At 35.4% G+C, this 12,231-nt stretch overlaps 1 protein-coding gene across 2 annotated transcripts in view; it reads right to left on the reverse strand.

The window, feature by feature from the left end:
* Gabra3 (gamma-aminobutyric acid type A receptor subunit alpha3) overlaps positions 1–12,231 on the reverse strand; it is a 235,194-nt gene that overhangs the window by 161,543 nt on the left and 61,420 nt on the right. For both annotated transcript variants that reach the window (XM_037199298.1, XM_037199297.1), the window contains exon 2: positions 5,390–5,560. In XM_037199298.1, coding sequence (XP_037055193.1) covers positions 5,390–5,529 — 140 coding nt within the window. In that variant the 5' untranslated portion in view covers positions 5,530–5,560. The remainder of the gene's footprint in view (positions 1–5,389; positions 5,561–12,231) is intronic.

Raw genomic sequence — 12,231 nt, forward strand, 5'->3', positions numbered from 1 at the left:
GTTACTTAAATCTGAACTTTTTTCTGTAGCTTTGCCTCAAAAGTATAGCAGTAGGAATGTTGTGTGACACTATTCCAGAGAGGCATGAATAAATATCTACTGACTTCAGATAGGAACTGACAACAGACCAAAGTATGAATATTATCCAAGTGTAACTTGGTAAACTAATGAGTTTTATGGGAATTACTTTCACAATGGCATCACCAAAAGCCCATCCCAGCATGGGTGACAGTTCACAAAAGCTGGAAACTTGGAGTGCACTACTCAACCTTCAGGTAACTCAACAGGTTGGATAGTGTCCTTTCCAGGTACCTCAGTTGGCATGAGCCTTTTCTGGTCAGATCAGCTGGTCTCTGCTTCTTCCAGACATCTCACCTTGTCTGAGAGTGTCTCTAAGCAGTCTTTAGAGCTTATTTATATACACTAAGGGAGGGAGAGACCTAGTGAATCTAGTCAGTTTCAGCGACTTCTTGAAGCTATTACATTATTTACATCCTGAACTTAATGAACTTCTCTGCAGTATAAAAGGTTTTACCTTTTTTTAGAACATCCTCTCATTTTACCTTCCTTTTCAAATTGTATTTTATAACAAGCTTCCTTCAAAGATGAAAGGTTTTACCTCAGGAGAAATTGCTCTATAATAAAGTATCAGAGAACTATGTTCTAGATCTGACTTTTCTAATAACTTACTATGAAGTCTTAGGAAATTTTTTTTCTTTCTTAGCTTCTACTGTGGGCTGGTCTGTATGTCAAATTGCTCTGATTGGTCAATAAAACATTGATTGGTCAGTGGCCAGGCAGGAAGTATAGGCAGGACTAACAGAGAGGAGAATTGAGAGAATTCTAGGAAGTGGAAGGCTGAGGAAGGAGACGCTGCCAGCTGCCGGCTGCCATGACAAGCAGCATGTGAAGATGCCGGTAAGCCACAAGCCACATGGCAAGGTATAGATTTATGGAAATGGATTAATTTAAGCTATAAGAACAGTTAGCAAGAAGCCTGCCATGGCCATACAGTTTGTAAGCAATATAAGTCTCTGTGTTTACTTGGTTGGGTCTGAGCGGCTGTGGGACTGGCGGGTAACAGAGATTTGTCCTGACTGTGGGCAAGGCAGGAAAACTCTAGCTACAAGTCTCAATTAATTTAAGTATAAAATTTAAGATTAAATTAGATATTGTATGTGTGTTTTTCAACAACTGCCCTACTAAAGCTCCAGGATCTGGTATTTCTGATTATACTGTTAGTTCCTAGAAAACATTAACTGTCTTCCCAAAGTATACTTTACATTAGAATGATCTGTATCATCTGGTTGAATACAAATTGTTGGGAGGTTTCCTCCAAGTTTTGGTATTACAACCTTCTGCAAATACAACCCAAATTCTGACTTGCAAACACCAAACACTGAGAATTATTGGTACTAACATATGATTGAAGTTAAGAACTAGTGAATAGGCCATTATTGACAATCAAAGCTGCTAGAAGATCAAGCACAGGAGATGTAAAAAAATAAATGACAAAGTAATATAGCAAATGGATTTTTTCAAACATATAATAAAGAAGATATAAAAACAAACAAAAGGTAACAATAGCTCTTTTAAGTATGAGAACTGTCAATATACACCATATATTTTGAGTTAGTTTATTTATTTCTAGTAAATGTAAAGAGTGTCAAACTTAATATCCAGACCCAAGTCTTTGGTAGTCTCATCCATACAAAACATGAGTTATTTTTAACTTGAAAGAGCATAAACAAGAAGAGGTATCTATATAATCATTTTGGTCTTGCTGTAAAACTAAACACTTTACTCTGCTGTTTCAGAAAGGATTTATTTTCCTCTTGTTTGACATAATTGCTAAGATGCTTGAATATCTGTTTTTCTAAGCTCAAGCAGGATGTTAGAAAACAATATAAACAGGAAAGGTGACAACACTGAGGATAAAAATAAGAAGCAGCTGTGGGAGAAATATAATAAATGCTCTTTCTTAGAACAAAAATTAGCCAAGAAAGGGAACTACTCTGTTCAAAGTCTTTAAGACAATAGGAAAATATGTAATATATTTTTAGAAACTTGATCCTACAAGTGAAAGTATAAAAGCTTCAAGACTCAAAGAGGTGAGTTTTATTCATTTAGAATCTCTACCTTATTAGAACACCTATCTTAGTCCAGGGAAATCAGACTAAAGGAATTAAGTAGAGAGAAATGGTTTAATTTCCCATATTGGGACCATAAATATGCAAAAATTCTAAGAATACAAGTCCAGTCTTGTGTCCCTCAAACCCAGAGATTACTGTAAAATGCTGATAAAAAATAGAAAGAAACAGAATATATTAAAATAACCATCCTCACAAAAGTAATAGGAGCAAATTCCATTTCCAAGAATACTGGACAAGTCAAATGTAAAAAAAAAAAATTAGAGGGGCAATACCAAGGAATAAAATAGCTATAACTTAAAATCAGAAAGATAAATACTTGCTATTTTCTTTTATGTATGGGATCTAGAATTTAAAAAGATACATGAAAGCAAAATAGATTCCATTCATGAAGAGGAAAGAAATTGGTAAGAAGAGATAGAAAGGGGCAAGAGAGGGCAATGGGGTGAGTATAAACAAAATACATTATGTACAATGAATGAGAATGTCATAATTTCTTTAAATATATGCTAACAAAAATGTAAGGTAAAAAACAAAACAAATGAAAATCCAAAATAAGGTTATTTAAATAATCATTTCCAATAAAATAATATTATAATAATACTATAGTATTCCAAGCCTAAGGAGTCATTTCTAACAGTGATAGTTTTCAGATAAGATAAGAGTTTGGTGTAGTTGAAGTTTTCCTGGTCCTGCCTGGCCCATAGTCAGGACAAATCTCTCTTACCCACCAGTCCACAGCAAAGTAAACAAATAGAGAGGCTTATATTATTTAAACTGTTTGGCCTAATGGCTCAGGCTTCTTGCTATCTAGTTCTTATATCTTAAATTAACCCTTTTCTATAAATCTATATCTTGCCACATGACTTATGGCTTACTGGTATCTTACATCATGCTTTTCATCGCAGTGGCTGGCAACGGCTCTCTGCCTCAGCCTTCCACTTCCCAGAATTCTCCTCTCTCCTTGTCTTGCCTCTACTTCCTGCCTGGCTACTGGTCAATCAGCATTTTACTTATCAATCAATCATCCACAGCAGTTTGGTATGTCTCAGGGGATATCAAATAAAAGGGATGATAAGTTTGTAAGATCCAGAATACTAGGAACTCTGTTGTGAAACAGTATATCCTAAAAGTGTTAATATAAACAAGACTGAAATAGCAATATTAATGGACATGATAATGTAGAAGGAGAGGGGAGTGAGTCTCAGGGGGCCATATTCCTCAACAAAGAACTACAGGCAACTGAAGATTGCTGATAGAGGGAGAGTTAACCTCTCCTATGGATGATCCCTCTAATTGGTTGTCCAACATAAAGTGGTTCTGAAAGCATATACAAACAAACAATAAAAATGGACTAAGTTTGTATTTATGTACTTGTACACACACACACACACACACACACACACACACACACATAAACAATAATAGGGAAGAATAGGCTATCAATTTGAGAGGAATGATGTGGAAGAAGTTACAGTGAGGGGACTTGGGAGAAGCTGGAAAGGAGAAAGTGATTTAATTATATTTTAATTAAAATATTTTAAAATTAAAATAAAACAAACATGTTTTATATCACTAATAACACATTAATAAACCTGAAAAAAGAAAGTAAAGAATGTTGAAAAACAGTTTTGGGGTAGGAGGACTAAGATATAAGGTTAACAAGGTAAGTAAAAGCCCTATAACATCATGTTTATGAGGTCTGGTTTTACTCTCAAGACAAGACAATGGCATTAAATTCTTTAAATATAATTTAAATTTAATTTAATTTAAATTCTTTAAATATAATTTAGTGTGCATTATTGAAGAAAACAGCTAGAGAATAGAGATGAATGGAATCAAAATTTTAGGCAGTAAGCTAACTAAAATCTCTTGCTGTAGTCCAAGTAGAAAATAGCATTAAAGTAAACTTGGATAGCAGTAGGAAAATAAAATAATCTAAGAGACATAGAAGGTAAAATTGGCAGATTTTGTAACTGCTTCAATTTGGAGAAGAAAGGTAGGAAATTGGCAAAAATGACTACAATTTTCTGGCTTAAACACTTGGGTACATGATAGTATTATGAACTCAAATATGAAAAAGGAAAAGGAAAAGGAGTGTTTTGTTGTGTTTACTCTTTGGAAAAGAGTGAGAGGTAGAGGAGATACTTTAGTCATCCTTAGTTTGAGGTGTTTGTGGAATACCTAAATGGATGTGTCAAAAAGAAAGGTGGATATAAAAGACATCAAAAATAGAAAATAAAATGTAACACTTTGATATGATAGGTAACAACTTTACTATGTCCCCCCCCCCTTTTTTTTTTGGTTTTATGAGACAGGGTTTCTCTGTGTAGTTTTGCGCCTTTCCTGGAACTCACTTTGTAGACCAGGCTGGCCTCGAACTCACAAAGAACTATATCCCTTTTAATTTATCCCTTTCTGTATCTTGCTGCCCTTGCTCCCCTTATATTCCACTTGAGAGCATGCCTTCTATAAATCATTTGCTCCAGAGACTTTGAGTGGTGCTCTTACTTTAAATAACCTATCCTAAAAACCCAGGAATTCTGTCAAAGATAAGTAAAAAAAAGAATTGTATTTATTCCATGGTCATATTTATGTACATTTATATATGCATGTTTTATTTCATGATAGAAAGAAGTTAAGGTAGGAAAATTCATTAGATATTGCTACTTATTTTTAAAGACATTGAGTAACTTGAGGATTTGATTGCTCATTTGACCAACAGAGTAAACATTACCCATCTTAGTTACAGAAGTTGCCTTAGAGGCCTGTGGTCAGAATTCTGACATCAATGGGTATAAGAATGGGTGAGAGAAATGTATTGATGATAAACATATCATTCCTTCAAGAAGCATGGATGCAAAAGTAAGCAGAGAATTGAGGAATTTTCTATAAGAAAGTTATTTAAAATGAGAGATTCACAATCATGTTTCAATGCTAAGTAGATGTGATCCCCCAAAGGGACTCTAAGAGAGAGTAGATAAAATTAATAATAAAAGACTGGAGAGATTTGCTTTTATGACATCACAATATGATCTTTAGAGAGATGTACAGAGTTGTCCAAGAGGACCTTCAAAATTTCTTTCAATGGTAACAACAGCCTGAACTGATGATTTGTTTTCCAAATGCAATGTAATATATAAGTACCAGAGATCAGAGTAATTTAGGCCCTCTGAAGGTAAATTGGGAGGTAGCATTCATAATATTCATATTTTCTTTCAAGGATTAAGTTTTCTTACCCGCCAATATCTTGCTTCACAAAGTCCCCAGGTTCTTGTCGTCTTGATTCCCCTTGGCCAGTGGTTCCAGGGAGAATACTAATCAGGAAAAGAAGTCCAAATCCGGTCACATAGAAATGCCACATTTGTGTGATTATCATCTTCTTAGACTAGACAGCAGCTTGGAGAGACCTGTGAGATCCACGATACAGGGGAAGGGGACCAACAAAAGAATAGAAAACAAAAGCAAAGAAGAGGCTTAGAAAGATTTAAAATTCCTTAGTTTCTCTAGTATCCAGCCAGTTGCTTGACATTACAAAGCTGATCAAGGTCAAAAAGATTCATTCCCAATATATGTTTCTTCTGAACATAACAGAATTCTCCCAAGAAAGAGCAAAAGGCAGAACAAAGCTCTTCTAGGTCAGTCACCAGAGAAATGAATTTCTGCTGCATCTCTGTCCCAGGCTTCCTGAATGACTGGGTGAGTTATAGAACTTCTCTGAGCCTCAGTTACTTCTTTTAATATAAAAGCTTAAAATAGTTCCCCATAAATCTAGAGAGATAGCATAAGGTTCTTGTTCAAAGGGCTTGTGTTCAATCCCAAGTATACACAGGGTGGCTCACAGCTATCTATAACTCTAGTTTCAGGGGTTCTGACACTCTCTTCTGGCTTTTGTGGGCACCAGGCATACACACATTTCACAGACATACATGTAAGCAAAACACCCATACCCATAAAATAAACTAAAACTAAAAATAATTTTTAAAGATAATCTCTCCTGTCTCTTTTCTATTTCCCTTAATCACTTGTTTGATCTTTCACATCACAGGGGACTTTGGTTTAGTTAACTACATAACACTGCAAAAAATATGTAAAACTAAGACTTGAAGTCTCCTCATGGCATTGTGAATATTGTTTCTCATCTTTCTAGAGTTAAATTTTTTTCCAAAATATTGAAAAGCTTAAGTAGACAGATCAGATCCCCAGAATGAAAATAAAAAAAATACTGGGTGACAGTATGATGGATCTTGAATAACAATTCATTTCCCCATAAAGAGTTAGTCAAGGATAAGGCTGAGTCCTTTACAAAGGGTTCACAACATAAAAAAAGAAATATAAGCCTAACTGCATAGCATAGACTTTCTTAAATTATCAAATTATACCAATGATAAATAATGATTATGTACAGAAGACAAGCATTGTTTTATGAACTCTATACTTTAAAAGACATATAAGATATGAGGTTAAGAAAACAGCCAATGAACTTGTACTTACTTATTATCTCTAAACTGTTTTTTTTCACATTTGAAACATTAAACATTCCACATCAAAACTAATCTTTTTAAGTCATATCAGTACATTTCAGAGACACTGTAGGTACATTAAACATTTTTCAAGGAAGGTTTAAGCAAAAGATCAATCCATAAAATATACCCCCATATGGAGAAGAATTCTGATTGATTAAATGAATAAAGTCCCAAAACCCCATACATTGCTGCCTCAGTTTCAGGCCATCAGGGAAGACTCTTGCAGATAGGCTTCCCCACCAACACCCCCCATTAGACCCTGCAGTCTACAAGACCCACTACCTACCCCAAACCTACTCACTACCCTACAATCTCAGGGGCTCCTTGAGACACAGAATCTGCCAGCTCCAATTAGACCAAGAGGTCTGATTGGACCAAGAGTGGGCCCCTGAGATACAAACACAGCAAGCATAGACTGGACCAAGAGCAGCTCCTTCAGACACAGACACCACTTGCAACAATTGGAGGAACAGATGAATAGACACCAGTGGAAAAATACACATAACACAAAGAGCAATACGACACCATGAGAACCTCGTGATTCTACAACAGCAAGACCTGAACATCACAACATAGAAGAAGCAGAAGAAAGACTCCTTAAAAATAACTTGATGGAAATGATAGAGGTTTTAAAGAGGAAATGAAAAATTCCCTTAAAGAAATTGATGGAATAAAAAGACAAAAAATAGGAAGAAATCAATAAATCCCTTAAAAAAATCCAAGAAAACGAAGAAAAGGAAGAGGAAGGAAACAGTTCAAGACCTGAAAATTGAAATAGAAACAACGAAGAAGACACAAACTGAGGGAATTCTGAAATAGAAAATCTGAGTAAACAAATAGGAACTACAGATGCAAGCATAACCAACAGATTGCAAGAGATGGAAGAGAGAATCTCTGGTGTGGAGGATGCAATAGAGGAAATAGATTCATCAGTCAAAGAAAACACTAAAGCCAAAAAAGTCATAACATAAAACATCCAGGAAATCTGGGAGACCATGAAAAGGCCAAACCTAAGAATAATAGTGTTAGAAGAAGGAGAAGAATACCAACTCAAAGGCATAGAAAAATGTATTCAACAAAATCATGGAAGAAAACTTTCCCAACTTGAAGGAAATATCTATGAAGATTCAAGAAGCTAATAGAACACCAAAGATACTAGATGCCCCCAAAAAATGTCCCCTTACCACATAATAATTAAACCACTAAACACACAGAATAAAGAAGTAATATTAAGAACAGCAAAGGCAAAAGGCCAAGTGACTTACAAAGGCAGACCCATCAGAATAATACCCAACTTCTCAATGGAGACTCTGAAACCCAAAAGGTCCTGAAAAGATATAATACAGACACCAAGAGACTCCAGATGCCAGCCCAGACTACTATACCCAGGAAAACTCTCAATTACCATAGACAGAGTGCACAAGCTATTCCAAGACAAAACCAGACTTAAACAATGCCTATCCACAAATCTAGCCCTACAGAAAACACTAGAAAGAAAACTCCAACCTAAGGAAATCATATACAATCACAAAAACACAGGCAATAGATAATTGCATAGCAGCAAATCCCAAAGAAGGGAAATACACACACACTAACACCAAAAGATAACAGGAATTAACAACCACTGGTCATTAATATCCTTTAATATCAGTGGACTCAATTCACCTATAAAAAGACACAGGCAAACAAAATGGATACAAAAACTGGATCCATCCTTCTGCTGCATACAAGAAACACACCTCAATTTCAAAGACAGACACTATCTTAGAGTAAAAGGCTGGGAAAGAACTTTCCAATCAAATGGACTTAAGAAGAAAGCTGGTGTAGATATACTAATATCTAACAAAATAGACTTCAAAATAAAATTAATCAAAAGTGATGGAGAAGGACACTTCATATTCATCAAAGGAAAAATTCACCAAAATGAAGTCTCAATTCTGAATATTTATTCCCCCAAAACAAGGGCACCCACATATGTGAAAGAAATACTACTAAAGCTTAAATCACACATCAAACTCCACACATTAATAGTGAGAGACTTCAACATCCCACTCTCACCAGTGGACAGATCTGCCAGACAGTAACTTAGCAGAGAAATAAAGGACCTAACAGATGTTATGACTCAAATGGACTTAACAAATATCTACAGAACATTCCACCCTAACTCAAAAGAATATACCTTCTTCTCAGCACCCCATGGAACCCTTTCTAAAATCAACTACATACTTGACCACAAAGGAAATCTCAACAGATACAAAAACATTGCAATAACCTCCTGTATTTTATTGGACCACCATGGCTTAAAGTTAGATTTCAATAACAACAAAAAATACAGAAAGCCTACAATTGCATAGAAACTGAATAATGCTGAACTGAATTACTGATGAGTCAAGGAAGAAATAAAGAAAGATATTAAAGACTTCCTAGAATTCAATGAAAATAAATGTACAACAAACCCAAACTTATGGGACACTATGAAAGCAGTGGTAAGAGGAAAATTCATAGCACTAAATGCCCACATAAACAAGTTGGAGAAATCTCACACTAGTGACTTAACAGCACACCTCAAAGCTCTAGAACAAGAAGAAGCACACTCACCCATGAGGAATAGATGCCAAGAAATAATCAAATTGAGGGCAGAAATCAATAAAATAGAAAAAAGAAAACAATGCAAAGAATCAGTGAAACAAAGTATTTGTTCTTTGCAAAAATCAACAAGATAGACAAACCCTTATCCAAACTAACCAAAAGGCAGAGAGAGAACATCCAAATTAACAAAATCAGAAATGAAAAGGGAGACATAACAGACATACTTCAAAAACCTGTGTTCCACAAAATTGGAAAATCTGAAAGAAATGGACAATTTTCTGGATAGGTAACACATACCAAAATTAAATCAAGACCACATTAACAATTTAAATAGACCTCTATCCCCCAAGGAAATAGAAACAGTCATTAAAATCTTCCAACCAATAAAAGCCCAGGACAAGATGGTTTCAGTGCAGAATTCTACTAGAATTTCAAAGAAGAGCTAATACCAATACTCTTCAAATTGTTCCACATAATAGAAACAGAAGGGACATTACCAAACTCCTTTTATGAGGCTATAGTTACTCTGATTCCCAAACCACACAAAGATGCAACAAAGAAAAAGAATCTCCCTCATGAAAATTGATGCAAAAATACTCAATAAAATAATGGCAAACAGAATCCAAGAACACATCAATGAAATTATCCACCATGACAAAATAGACATCATCCCAGAGATGCAAGGGTGGTTCAACATATGAAAATCTGTCAATGTAATACACCATATAAACAAACTGAAAGAAAAAAAAACTGCATGATCATCTCATTAGGTACCAAAAATCCCTTTGACAAAATCCTACCACTTTTCATGATAAAAATCTTGGAGAGATCAGAAACACAAGGAACATATCTAAACATCATAAAGGCAATTTACAGCAAGCCAATAGCCAATATCAAATTAAATAGAGAGAAACTCAAAACAATTCCACTAAAATCAGCAACAAGACAAGGCTGTCTACTCTCCTCATATCTATTCAATATAGTACTCAAAGTTTTATCTAAAGCAATAAGACAACAAACGGAGATCAAGGGAATATAAATTGGAAAGGAAGCTATTTGCAGATGATATGATAGTATACATAAGTGACCCAAAAAATTATATCAACTCCTACAACTGATAAACACCTTCAGTAGTGCAGCAGGACACAAGATTAACTTAAAAACCCACAGTAGTTTTCCCATATACAAATGATAAATGTGGCAACATATTGTATACCCCAATAACACTTGCCTGGGGATGGGAGAACAAAGTCAGCCACTATATTAAACATAGAGGTCAGGCAGTGGTAGCACACACCTTTAATTCTAGCATTCAGGAGGTAGAGATCCATCTGGATCTCTGTAAGTTCAAGGCCACAATGGGAACAGAGTCAGGCATGGTGGCACATGCCTTTAATCCAAGCACTAGGAAAGAAGGAAGATGGTAGAGCACAGAGAGATATATAATGTGTGAGTAAACAGGAAGTCGGTCTCTTTAGACCAAAGATTTCATAGAGATAAGATCTAGCTGGCTTGCTCTGCTCTCTGATCTTTCAGCTTTCACCTCAATATCTGGCTCTGGGTTTTCTACTAATAAGAGCATTTAGCAATTCATGTTACAGATAAATGGGCTGAGAAAGAAATCGGAGAAACATCACCATGTACAATAGCCACACATAATATAAAATACCTTGAGATAACTTTAAGTAAGCAAGTGAAAGACTTGTATTTGAACTTTAAGTCATTGAAGAAAGAAACTGAAGAAGATAAGAGAAAATGATAAGATCTCCCATGCTCATAGATAGGTAGGATTAACATAGTAAAAATAGTAATTTTACCAAAAGCAATCAACAGATTCAATGCAATCCCCATCAATATCTGAATGCATCTCATCACTGACCTGGAAAGAATAATACTTAACTTCATACTGAAAAACAAAAGACCCAGGATAGCAAAAACAATCCTGTACCACAAAGCAACTTCTGGAGGCATCACCATTCCTGACCTCAAGCTCTACTATAGAGCTATAGTAATAAAAACAGCTTGGTATTGGCATAAAAACAGACATGTGGATCAATGGAATCAAATCAAAGACCCTGATATTAATCCACACACCCATGAACACTTGATTTTTGGCAAAGAAGTCGAAAACTATATAATGGAAGAAAGAAAGCATCTTCAACAAATGATGCTGACATAACTGGATGACAACATGAAGAAGATTGAAATAGACCCATATCTGTCACCATGAACGAAATTCAAGTTAAGTGTATCAAAGACCTCAACATAAATCTAGCTACACTGAACCTGATAGAAGAGAAAGTAGAAAATAGTCTTGAACACATTAGCACAGGAGACCTCTTCCTAAATATAACACAAGTAGCACAGACACTGAGAGCAACAGTTAATCAATGGGGCATCCTGAAACTGAGAAGCTTCTGTAACGCAAACGACATGGTAAATAAGACAAATGACAGCCTACAGAATGGGAAAAGAGCTTCACCAACCCCATATCTGACAGAGGGTTGATCTACTCACAAGGGAACAATAAATACTCCAAAGTTACCGGAGATTGAGGTTTATATATGAAATTAAAAGCATGACACATTGCTAAATGATTTTTTTGAGACAGAGTTTCTCTGTGTAGCCCTGACTGTCCTGAAACTCACTCTGTAGACCATGCTAGCCTTGAACTCATGGATTTATCTGCCTCTGTCTCGCAAGTGCTGGGATGCTGGGATTAAAGACATGCACCACCATGCCCGCTTGTAAATGACTTTCAAAGCTGCATATATTACACAAGACAAACAGACTTTTCAACATCTTAAAAAGAAATTACATTTGTTTCCTATATCAGTAAATGTAAAAAAATACACTTATTCTTTTTTTCTTTAAAACAAAGTATTTTACAGATTATGCCACAGTGCAAAGCACACTTTTAGATATATTATGCAAGGGCACAACCTACAACAAGTTACTTTTAAAAG

Source organism: Peromyscus leucopus, chromosome X, assembly GCF_004664715.2.
Source record: "Peromyscus leucopus breed LL Stock chromosome X, UCI_PerLeu_2.1, whole genome shotgun sequence".
Lineage (NCBI taxonomy): Eukaryota > Metazoa > Chordata > Mammalia > Rodentia > Cricetidae > Peromyscus > Peromyscus leucopus.